The 26987-nt window shown below is 35.4% G+C and overlaps 1 protein-coding gene across 3 annotated transcripts in view; it reads left to right on the top strand.

The window, feature by feature from the left end:
- Positions 1 to 26987, top strand: part of ITGB8 (integrin subunit beta 8) — a 79113-nt gene that overhangs the window by 38059 nt on the left and 14067 nt on the right. For 2 of the 3 annotated variants that reach the window (XR_004628084.1, XM_002915366.4), the window contains exons 4-9: positions 4456 to 4702; positions 6162 to 6327; positions 6904 to 7062; positions 17904 to 17999; positions 21756 to 21845; positions 25817 to 25951. Coding sequence is in view for 2 of the 3 variants with exons in the window: in XM_002915366.4 (XP_002915412.1) it covers positions 4456 to 4702; positions 6162 to 6327; positions 6904 to 7062; positions 17904 to 17999; positions 21756 to 21845; positions 25817 to 25951 (893 nt within the window). In the remaining variant the exon portion in view is untranslated. Of the gene's footprint in view, positions 1 to 3892; positions 3913 to 4455; positions 4703 to 6161; positions 6328 to 6903; positions 7063 to 17903; positions 18000 to 21755; positions 21846 to 25816; positions 25952 to 26987 lie in introns of those variants that run through there. The other variant, XM_034668997.1, reaches the window with a different exon arrangement.

Raw genomic sequence — 26987 nt, forward strand, 5'->3', positions numbered from 1 at the left:
CTTTGAGGCATAATATATAAAGCTCCATTGTACCAACTCCAGATATACATATGGAACCATCACTCCTCATAATATAAAAGTCCTTTCTACCTTGACACATACAATGCATACCTAAGTATAAAATGCATTCATTCTCTAATATTGATTTTGACTTGATTTATTCATAATCATTTATTCTTATCTTATAAAAATTCATTACCTTCAATGTAGCATCTATTAAGAATTTAAAAATTTTTTCATGGATACTGACAACTTTTTAAAGACTGTTAGTAGGACTCTATTATATATTTTATATATTTAAAATGAGATTTAAAAACGATATTTTCTTTCACTTTTTACTTCTTAAACTATACTTTTTTTTCTTATTTTTACCTATCAATCTTATGGAAAAAGAAAGAAGCTACTGATCCTACTTGATATTCCCTAAGAACACTGAAATGAAATCTTTAGGAAGATAGGAGAGAGAAAGGAATTCTCTAATTCTGCTTCAGAAGTAATACAATGTAAATGGATAAGGATTAGTGTAATCTGTACCTTGCTAATTTAAGAAAATCTTTCAAACTCAGTTCATTTTAATATTGTAACAAAAGAATGCCCTTTAATTTAGTGTAGTTTAACTTAAAATGTAAGATTTTTCAGGTTTTCTTCCTAAATTCAAGAAGTTTTTAAAAACCAGAAAAATACAGAAATCATGCATTCTTCCCCTCCACCCCTGGCACATATCCCTCATTTATCCCCCGTAGAAATTCAGAAACATGCTGGAGTCTGTGCCTTGATGTTTCAAACCCATCTTATTTTTGGGCCTTCTCCTTTCCCAACCCAAGTATAATGGACAGAATTTGGCTGTTTTTCTTCCTGCTAGTTTTCCACATTTTCTTACGGTTTTTCAATTTCGTGTTATGCAGAACATTTTTAGTTATCTTTTCTTACTGTCCAGTCATGGTTGTTGTAGCCAAGTCTTCAGAGATGTTCACACCATTATTTGAGTGATTTTAAACTCATCCTAACTGCTTTCAATTCTTTGGGCTATTCAAACAAATACTGGCAAAAGCTCTAAGTAGGTCTCAGCTTTCCTCTAAGTCCTCTTTCTTATTCTATGTCACAGACCCACTTTTCCCTTTGAAGTTGATTGATGCAACAAAGGATCTGAGCCTTTAAAATAACAAAAGGTATATGAATGAACCTTTCTGGAGATAACATAAATAGTGGCATAAACATTTTGGGGCCAGATAATATTCTTTCCTCTCAAACAGAGAAACTGTTTAAGTTTTTCCTACCCTGTAGGAAAGAAGTCATAGATAATTAGCTTCTCACTAATGTTAAAATATGGGGACCTTTTGAAATGATATATCAAAATGTGCTTCAAATGTAGTTTAGTTAAGCACATTTATGAGTGTCTGTGCTTGTACCAAACCCAGAAGCTTCAGAGATAAATGAATAGTTTTGAGGCTAATGCTAATGAGGCTTAGTAATACTAATAGTGATAATTACTAACATATATATTTACTGTGTACCAAATACTGGGGTAAATATTTTAAATAGACACTAAAAGAATCCGCTCTCAAAGTAGCATTTACGACATTGCTGCCTACATTGATCACCTCACAGATATTAAGTCTTATTTTCACATGTGTTTCTTTCTCATCCAATATATCAAAATCTTGTTAATGTCATCTGCCTTTTGAGTCTTGTGTTGGTGGCAGGCACCCCAGTATGAACTGAATGGAAATTTAATCTGGGGACACAGTATCCATGTTCCCATAAAAATGTATTTCTACTGCCTCTGAGAAGGTTTCTTCCTCATATATAATGAAACCATCAAGAGTCAGCTTGAAAGCATATGTGGAATATCTCAAGCTCATGGGCAAAACACGGTAATCCAAGCTTGGCCACTTCAGCTTCCTCCTTAACAAGCAAAGTGGGGTTCGGGATCAGCCTATCTATGGCTGCCTACATTGAGGTGATGACTTAAAGTTAGACCTTTATGGGAACCTCAAATGCCTTGCAGTTTATTATTTTTTAAAAGACTTATTCATTTATTTTAAGGGGGGAGGGGCCGTGGGAGAAGGGAGAGAGAATCTCAAGCAGACTCCTGCTGAGCGTGGAGCTGGACTAGGCTCGATCTCAAGACCCTGAGGTCACTATCTGAGCCAAAATCAAGAGTTGGATGCTCAAGCAACTTCGCCACCTAGGCGCCTCAAATGCCTTGCATTTTAGAAGCGGTAATTATCATTTTCTCCAGCAATGACTAAAAGTCCTGTGTATGGAAAGAGTCTCTTTTCCCCTTTATTAAAATTTTGTCTTACTGAGGCCTCAGCCCATGCTGAGGTCTTCAAGTGACCCAGGTACATATCTGAGACCAGCATCTATATAACTCAGAATCAAGCTACAGCAGCCTAACCCTTCAACCCCGATGTTGGCTAAGATAACCAACTTTATAACAACCTGCATATAATACACTATGTATTGTGTTTTTCAATAACTCCATGAAAACACACAGCCATTCATTCTTAGACAGAGCCACCATAAACTATAATGATCAAGATGAAAACACTATGTGCCTTAGGTCTTCAGCCTTATACCCAAGTCAACAGTTAAAAAACAACTACACAATTTGTAAAAAATAAAGAAGAAGAAGCTGATCCACACATTAAACCACATGAACCACACTCCCCAGTTATACCCATTTCTATTTTTGATCAATCTGGTTCTGTCTAGATTTTGACATTCTCCTGAATTGAACTTCTCCACCCAAACTTCAAGACACTTCCACAGGGACAGGCCTTTTTACCAGAAACTGGAAAAGTAGAGCCAAATATATGCTCTTTGGAGGCAGTCCAGCTCATAAAGGGAAGGAGTGAAAGAGTGGGCTGGGTGGTCTTCACATCTCCCAATTTCTCCTCCCAAACTCTTGGGCCAAAAATCTAAGAGTGTTGCAATAAAGAGGTTTCCAGCACACACAGGCAAATTAGGAATGAGTAATTTCTCCTATAATTATTATTACATACCAGAAAAACCTTATTTTGAATACATTTTGTAACTGGTTTAAAAACATCTGATTTGTAAAATAATTTAAAAGAAAATACTGCTACTCTCAAGCATATTAAGACTGAAAATTTGATTTGATAAATTAGAGGATTCTTCTGATAAGTAGATCAGGCTATCAATTGTATATACAAATTGGTGTTCATTAAAAAAAATTGTTCTACCCAAACGTCTCTCCACTGACAAATAACGACTTACAAAGCACTTACTTTTTGTTTAAAAAATAAAATTCACAAATTGCATGTATTTAAAGAGATGACTTTTTACCATATACTTACAGGCTTCCAATTATGGAATGAATAAGTCATGGGAATAAAAGGCACAGCAGAAGGAATACAGTCAATGATACTGTAGCTATGTAACTGGACAGAGGTAGTTATACTTGTGGTTACACAGCATAATGTAAAAACTTGACAAACCACTAAATTTTACACCTGAAACTAATGTAACATTGTATATCAACTATACTCAAATAAAATCAATCAATAAATTAAACGAAATTTTAAAAAGTTAAATACAGAACTACCATCTCCTCAGAGGGCCATATCCTTGTATATACAGTGATACAGGTCCTTGTATCAAATGATAATGGACAGAGAACTAAATATAATGGTATTTTACACAGTTGTTGGGAAGTTCCCACATCTCTCCTCATGGTGACCCTCTCTTCTTGTCTACTTCCTTAGCTTGCATGATCCCTCTTCAACATATGTTTATCAAGCATCCACTATGTGTTAGACAAATGCTGTTCCCTACATTGCCCAGGTCCCCGGTGTGGCAGTGCTGGGTACAATTCTTTAGACTGCTGTCTCATTCCTTCTCGGGACTAACTGTTGGGAAGGATCTCATCATCTAATTCATTATGAGGTACTACTTATTTTGGATAGGTTAACCTACTACTCAGTACCAGAGTTTTCACATCACATATGTAAACATGCCTTAACCCAAAAGGATGAATTTGTACCTTCATCCAATAAGAGGTAACTTATTCTTAAGATGCCTTTCTACTTTTCTTCAAACCCAAAGCCTCTTTCAAACCAAGACAGCCACCTACTCTTGAGATAGAATGCTGCTTGCTGTATTGTGCTGTGCTTTCCTAGATACTAAGGGAATTACGGATTCATATGATGATAAATATATTTTCTACTACATTTATATTGAGCTGGTCCATTTGTTACTATCCCTATCTGCACCACAGAATTGTGAGAAATGCATTGCAGAAGTTGGAAACTAATAAACTGATACGGTTTTCAAATTGCCTTAAAATTATTCCAGGATATTCCTAACTTCATTCATTATGCACAAATTTGTGCTAGTTGTTCTGTATGTAAAACCTGACTGATTTATTGAGAGCTTATCCTGGGATGTTTAAAATGAATACTACATGATGTCTGTCTTTCTTTGAACCAGAAGCTGAAGCTAATTTTATGCTGAAAATTCATCCTCTGAAGAAATACCCTGTGGATCTTTATTACCTGGTTGATGTCTCAGCATCAATGCATAATAATATTGAAAAATTAAATTCCGTTGGAAATGATTTATCTAGAAAAATGGCATATTTTTCCCGTGATTTCCGCCTTGGATTTGGCTCCTATGTTGATAAAACAGTTTCACCATACATTAGCATCCACCCAGAAAGGATTCATAATCAATGCAGGTATCTAGTGGTTGATGTGGACTTTATGATGCCAAATTGAATTTTTTTCTTATAAAATCTCTCTTTGTTTTTACATAAAGGACTCACTAAATGTTATATTTTTGTTTTATTAAGTGAGAAATGAAAATATTTGGAGAGGAGGTATGTTTCTATCTGAAAACTTATGAGATTATGTGTAGCTTGGACTTCTTATTTTGTTTTTTCAAATATCACTCATTTCATCACAAAAAACCCACAAGTAATATTAGTAATTTTGGAAAACCACCAATATTCAGGCTACCATGCATATAAATACCTGTTTGAGAATTCTGTATGTGTCCTTTTTAATTGCTCCAAATTTGCTAAATTAAGGTTTGTCAAATTTAAAGTACTTATGTTGCCAGTACTGCAACTATCTTTCCATTACTGTGTTGAGGCTGTATTTATAATTATGTTGCCTAAGATGTGACTTCAAAGAAAGTTCTGCTAGGACATGGAAGGAAAAGAGGAGAATTTGTCTGTTTTCTGGAAAGAGCCCCTTTTTTTATAATTTTGAAATTGATTCTAAAGAGCATATGCTGCACTATGAAACAAGAACTAACCTTAAAAATACAAGTTTCTCAGACAGTATCTTAGCCAGTTGAGTTCTCAGAGAGAAATGTGTTCAGTTCTTCCTTAATATAACATTTCATTTTAACATCTTTTCCACTTCCATAAATTGCCCAGATCACCTTATAGTACACATTCTCATCTACCAAAACAGCTCTGCTAACTGTTGGAATGAATACATCTCCTCACGGAGCTTCATGTTCCTTCTCCCTAAATGTGCATGTGACTGAGGAATGATTCTCACTTCTTGGGACATCATGGGATTCTCAAAACAATTTTAATAAACTCTGATTGTTCATCAATAATTTCACACCAAGCAACGCTTTAAAAATTAGCACAATATTTTTAAATATCAAACAATAGTATAATATTTTCATTAAATTCCTAAAAACAGATCCCCAAAAGTGTTTTTCAGCTGTTCCCTGGTCAAATATGATAGGAAATCACTGCAAATGCTTATCTTCTCTTTAAAATTAACCATGTATATTAGCATAATAAAAGCTCTTTAGGTGTCCTATATTAAACATGCTTAATCTTTAGTTTTTGGACACCAAACTGTTATATTTCTTTTTCCTACTTGCAAAGAAAATCCACCAATACTATTGAAATTTTCTCCGATTTTATAAAGTACAGATTTTCTCTAATAAATTAACCTTGGCAAATACATATACACACACACATATACACACACACATATATAATATATAAATATTTAATATATAATATGTAAATATTTTATATATATTTGTGTGTGTATATATATATATATCTCTTTCTTACACCAAACCACACAATTTTACTGTGAATAGTATTTTGAATCTTTGAATGAACCAAGCAAAATGGAATTTGCATTTCTTCTTTTCCCATATAGTGACTACAATTTAGACTGTATGCCTCCTCATGGCTATATCCATGTGCTATCTTTGACGGAGAACATTACTGAGTTTGAAAAAGCGGTTCACAGACAAAAGATCTCTGGAAATATAGATACACCTGAAGGAGGTTTTGATGCCATGCTTCAGGCAGCTGTCTGTGAGGTAAGAAGTTTCACATTATTGAGTTTTTGCTCAGATGCAAAATTCTCCAAGAATTTAAGATTTTTATTTTCTCTTTGATTTATAGAGTGAAAACATAATATAGAAGAATCCATTCTTCTAACATTTATTCCTCACCAATGTTATTCATTTTGGTATATGTTCAGGACAGAGGGGTTAAATTGGGAGATAATTATAAATAGGAAAATATAAAAGGGAAAGAATAACTTATGCACTTGGAAAATCTTTTCACTCACCACTTTCCAAGGACGAGCCTGAAATAGCCTGTTTTCCTACTCACATTGCGTTGGGTGCTCTGCACTTCATAAACCTGGCTCGTTTTTCCTCTGGGGGAACACGAGAAATCTCTAGTTGGGAGTTGGTGCAGTCAAATGGCTGTGGTAAAATAGAGGATATACAAATAAAAGTCTACGCTATTTAGGAAACAGCATTGTATTTATGCACTTCATTCCAGCCTGACTTAATGTTTGTTAAACTCGAACTTAATGTTTCTTGAGATAAAGACCACAGTACAGATCTTTGTTATTGTACAAGATCTAATTACATGTTTATCTTAAGAGTCATATTGGATGGCGAAAAGAAGCTAAAAGATTGCTGCTGGTGATGACAGATCAGACATCTCATCTTGCTCTCGATAGCAAACTGGCAGGCATAGTGGTGCCAAATGACGGAAACTGCCATTTGAAAAACAACATCTACGTCAGATCAACAAGCATGGTAATGTAGCAAAAGCTTCTTAGTAGTTATGACTCTTTTGGCTAAAGCGTAAGTTTAAATTGGCAATTCAGCTGTTTTTATAAAAAGGAATTACCTAAACAAGCATGATACAGAGTCAAAATAAACCATGAGAGAGAAGTTACAGAATAACACAATCCATAAATGCTGATTGATATAACATAAGGTTAAAACATTTTAACAACATCTAGTAGCTAACTCTGATATGCTAAAAAGTACTGTATAATAGGTAAAAATAAAACTGGTACAAGAGCTTATATATATATGTATACACACACACTAGTTCTGCAGATTTGGTATCTAAAGGTGTATTAAGGATTGGTAAGAAAAGGATGTTTGTACTGAAGAATTCTCACAGTATAATAGGTAGAACTAAATAGAGACTAAGGGGAGAAAAAGACTAAAAACAAGGCCAGCTTTCAATATTCTGGACCTCACTGCTTCCCTCTGAAGCTTATCTATATTTAGGGGCTCTTTTTTTAAATCAGTGGATATCTGGATTGTTTCCTGAGGGTTAGCTTCAGCTCTGAATCATATACTTAATACAATTGCCTAGAACCATATCTTCCCCAGCATTAGCTATTACTCTGCATGTGGAAAATCAACTGTATAAAGCATCATTTATTTCTGATGGAAACTATTTATGCAGAATGTTAGGACAAAATCTTCCAAACTTTCTCAGATTCTGGTACCCTAGTATCTTGGTAATTTTCTTCTGTTAAAACAAAAGCTTCTAAACTTTCTCAGACCTTGGTACCTTCGTGTCTAAATAATTTTTCCTCTGGTTTTCATAGGCAAAAAAAAAAAAAAAAAAAAGCTGACAGTTCTGTTATTAAGTAGTTAATTCCAAATAACTTAACTATTAAGAACATAGTAACTGGTTAAAAAGAATATATATGAATCATCAAAAAATACATATATATGTATATTTATGTCATTGTTAGTAATGAACTTACTAGTAGGAACTTCCCAAGCATTAGAATCAGACTGGACATCACCACCCTCATTTCCTGTTCCACATTGATTTTCATGCAGCCCAGTTTTGCAAAGATATGATGTCATCTAAAGGAACAGAGCCAAATGTAATTTAAAACCGCAAACTGGGGCGCCTGGGTGGCTCAGTCGTTAAGCGGCTGCCTTCGGCTCAGGGCGTGATCCCAGGTCCTGGGATCGAGCCCCATATCAGGCTCCCTGCTCCACTGGGAGCCTGCTTCTTCCTCTCCCACTCCCCCTGCTCGTGTTCCCTCTCTCACTGGCTGTCTCTCTCTGTCAAATAAATAAATAAAATCTTAAAACAAAACAAAACAAAACCACAAACTACCTCCAGCTAGTAGTTCATGGCTACCTGATAGATGCCGAATTATCACTTTAAAAATTAATGATATATCAGGGCACTCTGGTGGGGGTACTGTAGTGCTCCAAGGCACCTCATGCAAAGTTTGGGAACTGCAATATTAGAAGCATATAAATTATGCTGAAATTTGTGTGGTTCCCAGGAGTCAAGTTTAAATAGTTTAAATTTACTTAATCTGGGACATTTTACCAGACTTACTGAAAATCTAGAGGAGCAAGTGTGTTACTGCATAGAACAAATTCAACCCTTGGTTGGTTTAGCCTCTTGATAGCAGCTTCAAATTTTAAAGATTTTAAAAGGTAACTAGTGCTTGAATTTTAAATTTTGGCATTTGGAATTATTCCAATAGTCTTTCCCTTTGCTAATTCTCTTCTATTCAGCCACATTTCACTTTGGTAGACCCACCCACTTTAATTTAGTCATTTCTTATCTTTCCTTCCTTTTATTTAACCTTTTTAAATCTGAGATAGAGTTCTAATTATTTACCAGAGAGTGGAGGAGGAGACAAGAGGAACTATTCTATTGTGAGACAAAGAGAAGCTTTTTTTTTAAAGAAAAAATAATAATCATATTATTCTCAAATTGCATTGCATTATCCTTTTGAATTTTTGCCAAGTCACTGAAGTCATGTCTTTATAACTGTTTAGAGGGTACTGTTGTACATTTAGGAAAGATTCCTTAAGGCAAAGAAATGCTCTCATAATTTTAGACATACACCATGCCGTATAACCTGATGGAAATAAATTATAATTCTGGTAGAATTTTACACAGTGTTTGGGCTCTTATGACATCAGGAATTTGGACAATCTGTCATGAACTTCATTTACTGTCTTTTTTTTTTTTTTTTAAAGATTTTCTTTATTTATGTGACAGAGACAGCCAGCGAGAGAGGGAACACAAGCAGGGGGAGTGGGAGAGGAAGAAGCAGGCTCTCAGCGGAGGAGCCCGATGTGGGGCTCGATCCCAGAACGCCGGGATCACGCCTTGAGCCGAAGGCAGCCGCCCCAGGCGCCCCTCATTTACTGTCTTGAACATTGTTCCACCCACTTGAAAGAATGAACCTTCTACACGTCACTGATGTTTATTGAGTAAACCAAGGAGCAGTGTATTTGTTAACACCTTAGGATACTTTTATCTCATTTATCCCAGGTCTTTGTTTTAAGGGATCCTCTTCCTAAGCATTCTCATTCCCTTCATTTCCAAGGACACTGCCCTAAAACAAAAGAAGTTGAAGCATTTTGATTGATCCCACGACTATGCATTTATATAAATCTGCAAGATGTGCTACTGCTCTGAAACTTCCTATATCCAAAGCTACCCCGAGCCTGACTCTAAGCACATTTACCTGCTTATTTTAAAACGGTCTCCATCCTCTCCTAATTGGCCGTTATAGAGGAATTTAAAAAGGTATAAGTTAGACAAGCAATCAAACACTTCTCTTCCTGGCTTTATCTCCAGCAGCCAACACCAGTAATGTTGAATGGTATCTGAGCTTTTTGGTCTAAGGCTCTGGTTGTTTCATTTATAAAAGGAAATAACTGATAAAAGACCTTTTATATTACTAAATTACATGGGCCAGAGTTCTACTTGTACACATAGCTATTTCATGAGGGTCAATGTGAATTCGACAATAATAACAACTACCATGTTTTGGGTATTTATTAACTGAAACCACGATAGTAAACACTGCATACACTATTGAATTTATCTTCACAGCAACTCTGTAGGGTAGTCATAATTATCCTTAAAAAAAAAAAAAAAAACAGAAAAGCTGAGGGTATTAGTAGTTAAGTAAGTTTACTAAGGACAGAGAGCTAAAAAGTTAATAAGTAGCAGAGCTGGAGCTCAATCCAGTTCAATCCTACATTAAAATCTTTGCCACAATGTCTCAAGGGAAAAGTACAAGAGATAGAGTGCTGAAGTCCTTGGCGTAATTTCTGCCCTAAATTCCTGGTTGCAGTCTCACTTATGGAAGACATAAAGCACATAATTTGGTTCACATGAATAAATAAGATATAATTTAAAATAGTTTCTGTTTACATATTATTATATATTAATATATGGCCATTGGAAAATAATTTTATACAATTGAATAAATTACATTTTCCACTGCTTTTTCTCCAAATTCCAGAATGAAAATTTGAGTACTAATATAGTTTTATAATTTATCCAGTAATAATAACAGCTTAAATATGGCATTCTTTCTAAAACAGCAGATATTAGTATAAAAATCATTAATAGTGTAGAGGAAGGTTATTAATACTGAGGGTCTGGAATTTCAACCTGTCTCCCCACCCAGCTCCTCCAGGGTGATTCTCAACCTCACTTACAGCCTTCCTGACAACATTCAACCCATCCTTGGAGGAGGCCAAGAATAATACAAAGGTCTCTAGTAATAGCAAAAGGGAGCCAAGGAGCAAATATTTGGAAGAGGCCCACTGGTCATGCAATGAACCCTTATTAATGGACTTTCAAAGGTTGCTGTGACTCTATGTTCTGGATACAGACATCCAAGGAGGCAAAATCCTACCATACTCCTAAACATATTTAGTAGCTTAGCTTTGGTGTTTCTTTCTCAACTCAGCCTTTTTTTGTGCCTCATCGTATTATGGTCAGGGAATCTTCACCCCTCCTATCATATAACTCCTCCTCAGAATTCCCTTCTTGCTGTACTCCTAGTTTACTCCCTCCCCTGCAGCTCATTTGGATATACTAACTGCTGAATTGTTCACCACCTTAGATGATGGAAGCTGAATTGCAGAAGGTGTATTAGGCATTACTAAAGAGTTTTGTTTCTTAATGGATAAAAACAGTCAATATTCTGCTTGTGATTTCTCATATAACTATGTTTAACATGTTATTCACTTATAGTAAGCCGTTTAGGAAGCCTTCTTTTTTTAAGGTTTTTTGTTTTTTAGACAGATCAAGCTAGTGAGCTCGGCAGCCCATGTGAGCCAGGGGAGGGGCAGAGGGAGAGGGAGAGAGAGAATCTTAAGAAGACTCCATGCTCGGGGCCAAGCACAAGGCAGGACTTTATCTCACAACCCTGAGATCATGACCTGAACCGAAATCAAGAGTCAGACATTCAACTGACTGAGCCACACAGGTTCCCCCTGGAAGCCTTCTTTTTTTTTTTTTCTTTTTCTTTACCATGTGTCTCAACTACTTGGAATTATATTCCGTTTTCCCAGAACTGCAGATGAAGAAAGGGAGCCTGACAAGATACTTGACTAATATAATCCATAACACTGCTGAGTTAACAAAAGTTAAAGTTATTATATTTATTTGTGTTCCTTTTTCTCTGAAAGGGTTATTTTCAGACAGCATTTCATGTGAGGAGATAATTTTAATCTTTTAGTAAAAAGACTTGCTAATCATTTTTGCTGCTCTCTAAGAAATAACTTAGAAATAACTTCAGAAAGTGTTAAGTGTTTCTCTTTTTCTGCTTCTCACCTTCTTTGTCTCAGACACACATTAACAAACATGTTAATTCACTGAGCACTTATTTTGCGTTAGCACAGTGCTGAGCATATTGTTAATGTTATCTCATTTAGTCTTTGCCACAACCCCTATCATAAATAAGGAACCTGAAACTTAGAGACCTCAGATGATTTACCCAAGGTCGCTGAGATACTACAAGTATCAGTCAAGATCCACACCTAAGTGGTCTAATACCAGAATCCATTGCTGTGCTTTAACCTGATGCTGTGCTGGCTGCTTCCATTTATTACTACGGTCCCTGAACTAGATCATCTGCTGGACCCTCCATATACCTTAGCTCATTAAATCTCCCTATCAACTTGATAGAGTTGGCATCATCATTCCCATCTAGGAGGGATGAAGTGGAGAGGGAAGGTAAACATCTTGCCCCGGATACTTGATTCTCAGAGCTCCAGCTTGCCCCCTACACCACAGTTTTCATACTGACTTGAGTACTGGCTGCTTTTCAGAAAACTAATGAATGCGAGTGATTTTGGTGACACTGAAAGAAAGCTAAATTAAGAGTCATTTAAAAAACTGCTTTAAGCATATTCAACTCTGAAGTCTTCCCAAAATAATTACTATTGTAAATGTTTTGAACACTTAAAAATGTCCTTCTTAAACCCAGGTTTATACAGTAGTCCTAATTTTGCATGATACTGAGTCCTGTATCTAATGAAAAAAAATCTAGAATAACTCCCCAAATCTATTACCTTTTGTCACAGACTAAGGTTTAACAGTACAATAGCTATTTAAAGTCTAATGGAGAGGCCATCTAAACCAAAACCATCCTTTTAAGGGAATTAGTATTTATTTAGTTTCATGGAAATTACTGATTTGTAATTATGAGAATAATAATAACAGTAATTTTAATATGGCTAACCTAAAGCACGTAATAATACTTTTCATCTTATTTTTTACTTTTTTTTCTCCGCTTAATACTACATGAAACTATAACTTCAAAAATTAAAGAGATAAGACCAGTTTAGAGAAATGTCTTTCACTAAGCACCTTTGGGTTTTATTAACATGCACAGTCAGGAAAGTAAAGGAAATGTCGCCTAGGCAGAATGCACCTAGAAAGTTTTAAATCATGTTTTAAGTCCAGGTGCAGCTGAGTTTTTAAAAATATTGTTACAACTTTAAAGACTAACAAAATGCCTGATTTCAGCTTATTGCTCTCCTGTTTTAAATTGTAAATGCCATAAGAATAGTAATGACTTCAATAATAACTTTAGAATAGACCTAAATTGAAGGTTTCTCATGATTAAAGAAAAATAGCCAGGGAATGATCTCTCCAAACAATATTTAGTTTATTATTCTCTTTTAAGTTGAAAGCAAAGGTTGCAGACAGAAACACCTAGGCTAGGCTTAGTGTGGCCTGGCACTGCTTTTATAATGACTCTGAAAATGAACTCTGAAAAAAATAATGGTTTGCCAAAGTGACATGGTAAAAACCAAACGTGATGAAAATATTTATATAGAATGTTGCCATTAAATGACATGTTTCAGTTCAATCATATTTAAGCAGAAAACTTTTTATAACCACTTTCATTGAAAAACTTACAAAAATTATTAGTCCATCCCCCTCCTTCAGCAACTGGGATATCATGATTACAGTGATGTGTTTGCAGGACCTACAAATTCAAACACTCGAGCGGCCAGGTACAAAGGCATAACAAATGAACCAAGTCAAACAAAGCATATCCAAGGAGAGCCCAACACCTAGCCCTTTAGTAATGGCCTCCAAATGTCTTTCACTAAGCAGTATTTTCTTGAAATCTTTTATTAAGTTCTGTGGTATTTGCCCATTACATTATATAACATCATGCAACATCACAGTGACCTATAATATTGCTACTACATCCATTTTATGAATGAGAAAACGGGGGTACTAAAGGGATCAGGAATTAGTCTGTGGTCACAGATCCCCACATAGTGGTGCCTATGGTAAATGCCAAGCAGTGTGACATCAGGACATGAGCCCCCACTATTAATCTGGATTTAACTACTACGAAATGATAAGTGAAAGCCTTTATACATATTAACTCATTCAATCCCCACCATAACTATGAGAGGTAGGTACTAGTATTTATACCTGTTTTATAGATAGTGGATCACAGAAAGATTACAATTATCCACTGTTACATAGCTAGTAACAGTGGTCTGTTTCCAGAGCCCCTGCTCTTGGTATTGTTCTCAGCTGGAATGATTTTTGCCCCCTCAGAGGAGATGTCAATCTCCAGAGACATTTTGGTTGTTACAACAACTGCGGAAGGCAGGATATACTGACATCTAGTAGGTAGAGGCCAGGGGTGTGGCTAAATAAATAACCTACAGTGCACCGAATAAGAACAGTGTGCCCACAACACGGAACGCTCGGCCCAAAATGTCACTAGTGCCACTGATGAGAAACCCTGGTCTATGTGATTACTACTGTGCAACTATGCAAATAGAAAATATGCTATTGCAGTAAGATGGGGACTGACAACACAGAATTCAAAGTCTTCATCTTTAAATAAATCTCTGCTAGCAGATTGCTTTCACGTCATTTTTCTTCTAAAAAGTGAATTGTAAAAAAAAATTATCCAGATAATTGAGTACTTTATTTAACAAGACATTGGGTTTTTTTTCATCTAACAATGATACTCAATAGTACAAATTCTCTATTAGCTTATAAAAATTTTTACTGTGAGGTTCAGTTTTATAAAGAGAATCTTAAACACTTCTTGTTTTGGTCACTATTTACGCACATTATTAAAATTCTCCCATACACCTCTGCACGATTATCTCTTTAACTGGAATATTCCCAGTGAATCTTTCTTCCCTTCTCTTCCCTTCTGACATTTAGAAGTTATTTCCCACAAGTCACCGCAAAGGTGTTGGTGAAGAAGAAAAATGTGAAAGGAATCCTTTTGCCCTTAAATACTTAGCAGCTGTCTTGGCAGTTGCTTTCCCTTCTCCCTTTTGCCCCTGAAATGCCTGTTATCTCTGTTAATTATTTTCAGGGTTTAGAGAAACAATATGTAATGGGTTAGACAGAGGGGGAGTTAGAGATGAGAAGCAGTGACGTCATCAGAATAGGACAGCTGGCCAAGAGGGAGTGTTCTGCTAGTGAAATACAAGACATAAAAGATAAAATATTTAAAAGATAATATACTTCATGGAGGAAAGGGGAAGGGGCTTCAAAAATGGTCATTAATCCACAGCTCTCCTGTCAACAGTGGTTCATTTAAACATCTGTTAAACATTTGTAATTTTAACAAACCTGCCTCGAAGTAGCTGGAATTTTCTCTTAATACAGATTTCTTTCTAGGGTTCAAAAAAATGTGTTCTTTTAAATTTAAAAATCCAATTGAACTTCTTAATGAATTTCTGACCAAACTAGAACTTTTTAAATTTAAATTTCATTTACTTTTCGTCAACGTGACTTCCTGTTTTTGAAAAGAGGAAGAGATTAAGAAGGCCCCAAAAGCTGTTTACATTTTGGACTGTTCTTTAAATATTGATTTTATGTGAGTTAAGTATAAACTAGTTAAAAACATATGGATTAAATTTTCCTTAAAATAGGAATGGTTTTTAAAATTAAGGGGGAATGCCTGGCAAACTGTAATTATTTTTTTTGTCGAAGCAAAAATATTTCAGAAGTAGTTGTTGCCATTAAAAAAAATATTCCCAATACAACTAGATTTACCCTTCCTTGCCTTGTTCTCTTTAATTTACTAGCATTATGGAAACTGTCATAAATCTATTTTTTAAAATTTTTTTATTATGTTATGCTAGTCACCATATAGTACATCATTAGTTTTTGATGTAAAGTTCCATGATTCATTGTTTGCGTATAACACCCAGTACTCCATACTATATGTGCCCTCCTTAATACCCATCACCGGCCTATCCCAATCCCCCACCTTCCTCCCCTCTGAAGCCCTCAGTTTGTTTCCCCGAGTCCATAGTAAATCTATTTTAATAGTATACATAGTATTAAGAGCAAGGCATGAGAATTTATCTGGCAGAATTTATACTTTGGGAATTGATTTTCTATTACTTTAAAATCATATTCTTAAGAATTGCTCTGGACAGAATTTTTTAATGCAAATCCAAGTGGTAATACTTCTTTAACCTCTTCATAAATTAGCTTCATATCACATTTAAATCAAGTTCATGAAAGTTTGATTTGTTTCTACCAGAACAATAATAGATTATATAGAAATAAAACATATTTGTTATGGTTATCATCTTAGTCCATTCAGGCTGCTGTAACAAAACTCCATAAACTGTGTGACTTATAAACAATAAAAATTTATTCCTCACAGTTCTAGAGGTTGCGAAGATCTCTAAGATCAAGGCCCTGGCAGATTCGGGATCTGGTGAGAGCCTCGTTTCTAGTTCATAGATGATATCTTCTAGCTGTAATGTTTCAACCACCTCACATGGTGGAGGGGGCAAGGTGGCTTCCTCCACTGGCCCTTTTTTGTAACAGCACTAATCCCATTCATGAGGACTCCACCTTCATGATCTAATCATCTCCCAAAGGCCCATTTCCTAACACCATCACCTTGGAGGTTAGGATTTCAACAAGTGATTTGAAGAGAAGGGCACGGATAATCAGATCCTAGCAGTTACTCATGTTAATGACAGTATTTTTAAAAACAAGGCTATCTCTTATATCTATGCATGTACATTTGATATGTGGGTCTCAGAGCTTAGGCTATAGGGGAAACTGTAGTTAAATTAGCTCTTTTACTAAGTTGACATAGTTTGCCCAAATACAGAAATGTTAACCAAGATGGTTTAGCAAAATTTCCCCTTAAAGAAAACACAATTAGCATTGGAGGGTGAAAGGAGGAGTAAAAACTACAGTTATTTGAACTTGAATCACATGACACTAATTAGGCTCAGTCACATGATCCTCATTTGCAACTTAGCTAATGCAACTAAGCAGCAGTGAACAGGTGAGGACCACTGCAGGTGAAATTTGACATCATCCCTCTGGGAAGTGTTTAGTAATGAAGTTGTTTTTGAGATCATCACTTTAATTTCTGGAAGAGCAATTATAAAAAGAAAAAATATCAAGTACAGTGTCTAACTATATAATTATAGATACTATTCCATAGTTGGCAGATTTCTCATATTTACTAAATTGTATACCCTTTCTCCTACTCTTCTCCAGCTTTCTCACTAACACAAAGAATGTCACAGTTGGCTGTGCGTAAGTTTTATTTATCAAAGTAAAACAGATTTATGATATATCACATGATCAAAAGGTTAAGTCTATTGAGAAGTTGAGAGATCTGTATACATCTTGTATAAGCTGTTGGAAATAAAAAAATCATGATAATTGCTATTTGGAGCCCCTACTGTATGTAAGAAGCTGCACTAAATAGATCACATACAGTCAGTATCGTTTTAATCTTGCTGGCAATCATGGAAGGCAGAAACCACTGACATGTTACAGAGGACGGACCTGAGATAGAATTTTTATCATAAAGTGACAACCTGGGATTTGAATACAAGGCTTTCTCCTTCTAAAGAAAGTTTATACTGTATCATGTTATATATTGAATATCTATGTATTTGTGTTTATACGTGCATATATTTGCATTTCAGCCCTTGTTACTAAATTTCAGAATATGATTGTTACTAATGTGTCTCTATTTCTGAATAGTATGTTATCTTTCAGTTATATCACTGTGAGTCCAAAGTTAATCTGAAGAGGTGCTGAACACACTTTGCACAACGTTGAATCAGACCTCTTCATTTTTCTGAGTTAAAGGTTATGATGGGGCTTTTGTCTAGAAAATACCCTTAAGATATTGATGTTGATCTTATTTTTTTAAAGAATTTAAGTGCCTCCAATAAAACCATAACCCTTCCAAACACAATACTTTTATGTCAGTCATATGGTTTTCCTCATAATGGATGTTTGGGTATGTGTGGGATTGAGCTACTATATTTCACTCCCTTCTTTTTTTTATTATCCTTTGCAGGAACATCCCTCACTAGGTCAACTTTCTGAAAAGTTAATAGACAACAACATTAATGTCATCTTTGCAGTTCAAGGAAAACAGTTTCATTGGTATAAGGTACGTTATTCCCAAAAAATAAAAATTAAAATGTTTGCATTTGTAGTTGAAATTAGAATACTTCTTAGATCCCCAGGTAAGGATTCTAGAGTTACTGTACTTTGTACAATCTGAATTTAATAATGTATCCCACACAGCATCTTAAATTAGCATTTACATATAAATTTTATTTATGTAACACCTAGAACCAAGTGTGGGGACTGATACTTAGTATGGTACTGGCTGTGACAATAACGGAGAAGACTTTTATCAGGTAAAAAATAGTTCACATTCCAACTATGCCTTTGATGTCTGGATTCCTGCTTCAATTCTGGTCCGTGGGCATATTCTTATGGGGTTGGGGAACATCAACTTAGTTTTCAGTACTAACAACATACCTAGATTTGGTCTAGGTCATCCAATAAAGGAACAAGAGGAGCCACCAAAGTGGCTGACCCAGTCAGAGTTTTCCTACGTAAGAATAAGACTGGTTTTGTCCACAATCCTTCAGGCCAGATGAGACCCACAAACAGAACAGATGTTTGGCAGCCATGGCACTCTGGCAGCATCGTGGGACCCACCTCCAACAAAAAACTGCTTCTGGGACCCCGTTGTTGTGTACTATTCACAGTCTTCTAGGTTCCTTTTTCCAAGAAACTCTCTTTTCTTCATTTTCATGATGTTGTGATACCCTAATTTTTATTGCACATGTCTGTTCACTGGATCTCCATCTCCTTTGTTGTCTCTGCTGCTTCTTTCCACTCTCACTGTCCTTTACTTATTTCTTTTAATACTTCAGAGAAACTACATTTTCTTTCATCTTCAACAAATGCTTGAATCTATTTGCATTAGCCACAAAGCTGGTGTTCCCTCCACCAATTTCCCCAATACCTGACAACTGTATATCCCATTTCTTGTGTATATGCCACTTCTTCCCTTAGAAATCTACAGTGAAACTTTAATCAATTCTCAAACTGGTATACCCTGGAACCCTTTTTAATTTAATAACCATTAATATTCACAGAAGCAGGGCTCTAGCCCAAATTAAATGCCCAAACTACTTAATTAACAAAATAACAGATTCCACTTATTGAATACTTACTATTATCAGGCACTGAGTTTCTTAATATTAACTCATGTAATCCTCATAACAATGAAGGAAGTATTACCAATTTAAAGCCCATTTTAAAGATAAGGAAACACCTTCAGAGATGTTATATACTTGCCCAAACATTCCTAACAGCTTAAGTCCTGTGCTCTTAACCTCTCAGCTTAATAGTTGAATTTCAGGAATGCAAACTGGTGCAGCCACTCTGGAAAACAGTATGGAGGTTCCTCAAAAAGTTAAAAATAGAACTACTCTGGGACCCAGCAATTGCAGTACTAGGTATTTACCCAAAGGATACAAAAATACAGATTCGAAGGGGTACATGTACCCCAGTGTTTACAGCAGCATTATCAACAATAGCCAAACTATGGAAAGATCCCCAATGTCCATTGACTGATAAATGGTTGAATAAGATGTGGTACACACACACACACACACACACACACACACACACACACACTAGAATATTACTCAGACATCAAAAAGAACAAAGTCTTGACATTTGCAGTGCTATGGATGGAGCTACGGTGTATTGAGATGAGTCAGTCAGAGAAAGACAAATACCATATGATTTCACTCATATGTGGAATTTAAGAAACAAAAAACTGATGATGACAAACACATGGGAGGGCAAAAAAAAAAAAAAAAAGAGAGAGAGGGAAACAAACCATAAGAGAGTCTTAAAGACAGAGAACAAACAGAGGGTTGATGGAGGGAGGTGGGTGATGGGTATTAGGAGGGCACTTGATATAATGAGCACTGCGTGTTGTGTGTAAGTGATGAATCACTGAATTCTACTCCTGAAACCTATATTGCACTGTATGATAACTAACTAGAATTTAAATAAAAATTTGAAAAGAAAAAGAATCAGACCATAATTAAAAAAAAAAAACTTTTCTATAGAGAGAAAAAAATAGTTGAATTTCAAATTATTGTGCAGCTTACTACTTTAGGCTCATCCTTCTCTGCTATGTATTATTTCTTTATGTTGTTATTGGCTTTAGCAGTTTCTCCTATTCCTTTAAAAAGATTTTCATTGACTAATAAAACCATAAACCAGGTTTATTATTAATTGAATTATGTGCAAAGTATGACTCAACAGGCTCAGAAAGCCTGACAAGTTTTGCCAAGAGTCCTGTGTATGTCTTTGCAGTCACCTACTTTGGTTGCCTAGAGATATTTTTATCAACCACCTTCATCTGGGTTATAACAGCCTCCTAACCTGTCTCCCATATTCATCCTCCACCTGGCTGCAGAATGATCTATTAAATCACAATTGTGACCAAACTTCTCCCTAGTGGTTCTCTGTGATTTAAAGGATCAAGTCTTTAAATGTGGCATATGAGACCATCTGGTCCCTGCTTGTCTCTTATCCTCCATTATTCTCTGCCTTACACTTGTCACTCTAGCCATGCTTTTAAGCTGCCTGTGCACACACACTCACCAGGCTCTTTCTTTCCTTTGTGCCTTTGTTCTTGCTACCTCTCCCCCTTGCCTGGAAGTTTCTTTCCCTCATCACTTGGCTCACTCTTAGTCAAGATACAGCTCATGTGTCACCTCCTCCAGGAAACAATCCCTAACAGTCTTCCCCAGCCCTCAAATGTGCTGGGCATCCCTCAGGGTCTGTGCATATCTCTGTTCTTCATGTGTACATTGTTTTTTGAAATTGTCATTTATATATCTGTGAGATCCTCAAAGATGGAAACTCCAAAGTGGTACATAATAGGTACTCAATAAAGGTTAGATAAATGGCTTTTAGAAATCTGTGAGTGATACATTTTCCCTATTACCTAAGATACCAAATTGTTAATGTCCAAGTAGTGGCTGGCATACAGCAGGAACTTAATGATACTTGTGAATGGTAAAATGAGTGTATAATTGGATTTTAAGACTTTCCATAATCTGATTCCTTAAAAATATTCAGCCTTCACTCCAGTCGGATTGATTTCTTCTTTTTTCTTACTTCATCTAGAACTCAGGTAAACCTTTAAGCCTTTGCTAATTCTCATTTTCTCATTAGGAATAGCTAGAGTTTTCTCCATAATTGTTAAGTGACATCCATCAAGAATACCCACCCCATGAAGCTTCATCTTGTGACAATGATTTGTTTTCTCTATTCTGGGCCAACATGTCCTAAACGTCACTCCATGGAACAGTAGTTCTGAAAAATACTTACATCTGTTACATGAGAAAGGGGTTTTGTAATTTAAAAATGTTGGAAATGCTGCAACAAATACTGCTACCTTACTTCCAAGACTTCTCTGAACCTTTACTTTGCAAGTGTGCATTTTGAGTACCTAAGTGGAAGAAACCATATGCAGAACTTCCCAAACTTATTTGCCCTCAGAACTCTTTTGGTAACTATGTCCCATGGAATATGGAAGATACTTTGGGAAATCCTGGTCTGTACTTTGATTGGGTTTTTAGGTCAACATGTAATTTGTGCACACATACATGCTCACGCACATACACATACACACACTCCCATTTCAGGTGTATGTGGTCTGGCGTCCTACTTGGTTGCTTAATATTTTTCTTGTATCTTATATTTCTTCATTCATGTAATGGCTCACCTTCCACTTATAACTATAAGAATTTTTAATATTTGTTGATTACTGAGCCACTGTATACTACTGTCATTAAGTAAATATTATTGGTATCTTTTCTAGGACCTTCTACCCCTCTTGCCCGGCACCATTGCTGGTGAAATAGAATCAAAGGCTGCAAACCTCAATAATTTGGTAGTAGAAGCCTATCAGGTATGTATATATTACACACAATTTTTTCATATAAACTTTTAACCGCAATTTCTACGGCAAGATACAAATTAGTGTCCTATCATCTTGAGAGGAATGGTGGACAGAAAATTAGGTTAAAAATTAGAAACCTGAATTTAGCCCCGGCTCTGCCATGTAACCTTGGGAAAGTCACTTCAGCTTTCTTTACCTCACTGTCTCATTGACAGTAAACTCAAGTTTGGCTAGAGGCCATCTAAATTTTCTTCTAAATTGAATGTTCAATAAGTCACCAAATCATGGCTATTGAACATACTTTATTACCAGAAATGTCACAATTTCCTATGTCATAAAAATAAAGAAATCCACACTACTTAAAGCAACAAACTGTCAGGGAAATCGAACTATCTGGGATATAGAGATTATTGAGAGGACTCTGTTGGGGTCTCCTAGATCAATCATTGGATTGTTTAATCAGTTATTTTATCAGTGTTATCAAACTAGTTTGATTAAAAGAGTCACCTTAAGAGGTATACTATTTTATTGAATTGGCAGTTGTACGCTGTCCCTAGTCTATGAAGACTGAGTGCCAAATGCAAAGATTTACAGAAACATCTGCTCTCTCAGTATAGGTCATTCCTGGATAGTATAATCACTGTTAAGATGTTGTAATAATTGTGATTGTTACTTTAATACCACTGAGAAACAGATACTTTCCATATCTGACCTCATTTAATCCACACAACCAATCCATAAGGGAGATGTTAGTATTCCCATTTTGTATTTATAGAACCTCAGAGAAGCTAAGCAAGCTACCCAAAGGTCAGGTGTTTCTTAACTCTAGGTCTCAGGTGCTTCCTTCTGTGTGATAACACCTGTTTTCTTTCTTTCTTTCTTTTTCTTTCTTTCTTTCTTTCTTTCTTTCTTCCTTCCTTCCTTCCTTTCTTTCTTTCTTTCTTTCTTTCTTTCTTTCTTTCTTTCTTTCTTTCTTTCTTTCTTTCCTTTCTTTCCTTTCTTTCTTCCTTTCTTATAAACTATCCAAAGATATGCTTTACTCTACCTTGAACTTATGAACTACTGATAAAGTCTCACTTCCCAAATTCTCTGATTCTCTTACTTATACAGTAGGGATGAATAGTGTACACAGTAGCCCAAGCATTGTGAGAAATCTCAGGCTTCTCTTCTCATTTTCTCCATCCAGCATCTGCCTTCTACTTGAGCACAAAAGGGGAAGTCAGGAAGTAGACATGGGATAGAAAATGAAGGACTTGTTTAAACTTTATTCTTTGAAAAGAAAAATAAATCTTGTGAGATTTTTTTTTTTTTTTTGCCAAGGAATTGTTCTATGTCTGAAATCTACGTTGGATGAAATAAGGAAGAACATATTTAATTATTTTTATTTCTCACTGTTACCAAAGAACATTAGGACTGGGGGGAGTTTCTTATCAAGGAAGATCAAACATGTACAGTTCATTCCCATCTGCAGTTTGTTCCCAGGAATAATCAAAATAAGGAGGGAATGTGTAGTGTTAGAAATCACCCTAGTTTTTATAGTATGAACCCATTTATCACTCCAAACAAGGAACATAAATTGACAAAATTGCCTGTGTGTCAGACTGTACCAATGGAAAGGGAACCAGCAACATTTGGTTTTATGTTCATTTGCCCAGGATAGGTATACAATGCCTTAGCTAACTGCAGTTCTGATTAACCTGAAACAATGGGAAAATACTAGCAAATCCAATAACACTTACTCTGGCTAATTTAATCTCCTTAAATTGAGATTTTGTTATTATTTTACATATGCATATATTTTCAAACTTCTTCTGAAATTTTGTCTTAACAGTCCAACAGAAATAATTCACAATTCATTGAAGAAAAAGAATAAAAAAAATTCATTCTTTTAATTTTTTTATTTCCTTTTAAAGAATTTTATAAAATTACATGCAAATTTAGTGCATGGTGAATGTGACTGCATTTTATTTTTTATCCTTCACATCAGTACTGCCACCAAAATTAAGTGTAATAAGAATCATGACTAGAATAACTTAAGTTGAAATTAAAATATGAAAAATAAATTATATTGAATACAAACAGAATTGTATATCAAAAAAATAAATTCTGCCTCTCTACTTGCTAGATATTAAAAAAGAAACTTAATATTGTGTTTGGAGCCTAATTTCTAAATCTCAAAACTGGGCAAAATTTTAGATATTTGTCTTCACACCCTGCTTAAGTGAAAAACATTTGTGTAACAAGGTTAACTTTTTAAGAGAAAAAACTTCGGAAGGGCAAACTGAGAACACTCATTGTATTAGGAATTTCCTTCTGACCTGTCACATCATCACCCTATCAGTACCATTTATATACCATTACAAATTTCTGTTGGTTTGCTGAGAATGTTCAATTAAGTGATTACCATGGATGAGCTCTCTGGGAGATTTAAAAATGTGGCTGGGGCACCTGGGTGGCACAGCAGTTAAGCGTCTGCCTTCAGCTCAGTGCGTGATCCCGGCGTTATGGGATCAAGCCCCACATCAGGCTCCTCTGCTATGAGCCTGCTTCTTCCTCTCCCACTCCCCCTGCTTGTGTTCCCTCTCTCACTGGCTGTCTCTCTCTCTCTGTCAAATAAATAAATAAAATCTTTAAAAAAAAAATGTGGCTAACACAGTCTTATCTAATCCAAATAAAATTTACTAATTTGAAAGAGTATCTTGTTCTAGATTTCCTACCATGATCAATTATCAGGCAGTAAGCACATATCCCTTTATCGATTATACAGTTGAAAATGAAAATTTACTCAAGTAAAAATTAGAAGCCATTAGAAAAAAATTTTTCTCCATATGCTGCTACTTGCTCTTTCCTTAGGTATACACTTAATCTTTTTTGCTTACAAATATAAGTTAAGGATTTTTGCATGTGGTAAACTGTTTTATGAGATGAAATAAACACAGATATTCAGTATATATTTAATGTAGCTAGAAATTTTGGAACCAGAGACTGTGCTGGAAAAATTTGTGTGTGCTTGATACATGACAAGCTTTACATAGCTATTTTTTGAATAACTGTAAAAATGAGTGAATAAATGAGTGAATGGTTTTCTGTCTGGTAAGCGGTCCCATTTCAGTATTAAGGATTAGAACAAATTTGACACAAGCAAGCCCCAGGGACTTGGCAAAAATTGTAGGCCATTCTTGGAGAATTTACAGGACCATATCAGGCAGGTAATTCTTATGCTTACAGTATAGAAATCCCCTCCCCAGGGGCGCCTGGGTGGCTCAGCAGTTAGGCATCAGCCTTTGGCTCAGGTCATGATCCCAGGGTCCTGGGATTGAGCCCTGCATTGGGCTCCCTGCTTGGCGGGAAGCCTGCTTCTCCCTCTCACACTCCCCTTGCTTGTGTTCCCTCTCTTGCTGTCTCTATCAAATAAATAAATAAAAATCTTTAAAAAAAATAAATTTAAAAAAAAGAAATGCCCTCCCCAAAATTTACCTTTCAATTCTGTATCAATAAGGTATTTTAGCTTTCATGATAACCTGAAGTGTTTGAAACAGAAATGTTTATTTAATAGCTGCAAATGTCAGAAATGCATTCCAGATTTTAAGCTGTTAAGATTTACTCTGTGACAATATAGGTGTTCTCAATGTTTTATTTAAATTTCATCACAAAGTATAAATATTTTTGGATTTAAAATGACTTTTTGTAACACAGGCTGAGTGAGAAATATCTTTAAAGTCAACAAAATGCATAGTCATGGAAATATATGAAAAAAAGAACAATTTAAACGCAGATGGTCTAATCCTTCAGTATTTCTTATGTATCTCAAATATAATTGGGTCATTGTGTGGAAACACTGCATTTATTTATCTTTTTCTAGAGATAGACTTTGATTTAGTTAAAAATTAAATCTAGAATGATTTAATAAGCTTGCCTCTGTGTAATTGCTTACATTTGAAACTTTTGTAATATACAATCAAAAAATGATGTCTCTGCAGAAACTCATTTCAGAAGTGAAAGTTCAGGTGGAAAACCAGGTAAAAGGCGTCTATTTTAATATTACTGCCATCTGTCCAGATGGGACCCGAAAACCAGGAACAGACGGATGTGGAAATGTGACAAGCAATGACGAAGTATGTGGGTGTACATTCTTCCCATTTAAAATAAACTAAGTTGTCTCACAGAAAAATCAAACCATTCTGGAAAACTTTATTTACTACTGACTCCAAGGATCTTATTTATACACTTCAAAGTAATTTTTATTGTCTCTTTCCAAAGTTTCTACTTGTTTTAACTCCACTGACTGTTCTCTCAAATTCTCGAGTTAAATAAATACATACTGTATTAAATACTTATTTAATAATAATAACTTTAAATTAGGGGTCACAGCCACAGTATATCAGTAAAGCGCATCTTTTCAAACAAGCAGTATCTATACTTATGATGATGATGATACCTTTTTGGTTTCAAATCTGAAAATTCTCAGAATAAATTTGAAATCAAAGGCAATAAGCCACAAAGAAGAATGGGAGTGATGGAGCAGTTGATAAAGGCTAAGAATTCCAAAATCTTTCACTGTGTTATTGTCCCAATACACTCATAATGATCTAGGAAGAGGTGGGGGGATTTATTAAGAACAATAAAAAAGAAGTGTCATTTAACTAAAAAGGGATAAAATGTGGAGAAAAAAGGGCCCAGATTATTGCCGTGTTAGGAAATAGGACCAGGAGAGATAGGGATTCTCCCAGTATTGGCACAATAGAGAGTAAACAACAAAAATATGTTTTAAAGGGAATTCTTATTAGATGCAGTGATTTTCAGTGAGCCATTTACCTCTTGAGGCATCAGTTGCCTCATTTTTAAATGATTGGTTCAGACTAGAAGATTTCTAATCCCTCTTCTTTTCATCTCTAAAGTTCTATGCTTTATTTTCCCCCCCTTGGAAAGTTGAGAACTGGGTAGTATAGTTGCTCCAACAAGCTGTCTATTTGAAATCAATTATTGCTAGTATCTAATTCTGTAGGTTCTTGTATAATTACTTCATGGATTTTGTTCCCAAGACATTATATACCAGTTTATGAAATATATATTTTTGATTTCTATTAAATATAAACTTTGTGCTAGGAAAAGTTTCTGAGAAAGGGTTAGCCTCTTAGTTCTTTTTTTCAA

The sequence above is a fragment of the Ailuropoda melanoleuca genome, chromosome 1, assembly GCF_002007445.2.
Source record: "Ailuropoda melanoleuca isolate Jingjing chromosome 1, ASM200744v2, whole genome shotgun sequence".
Taxonomy (NCBI): domain Eukaryota; kingdom Metazoa; phylum Chordata; class Mammalia; order Carnivora; family Ursidae; genus Ailuropoda; species Ailuropoda melanoleuca.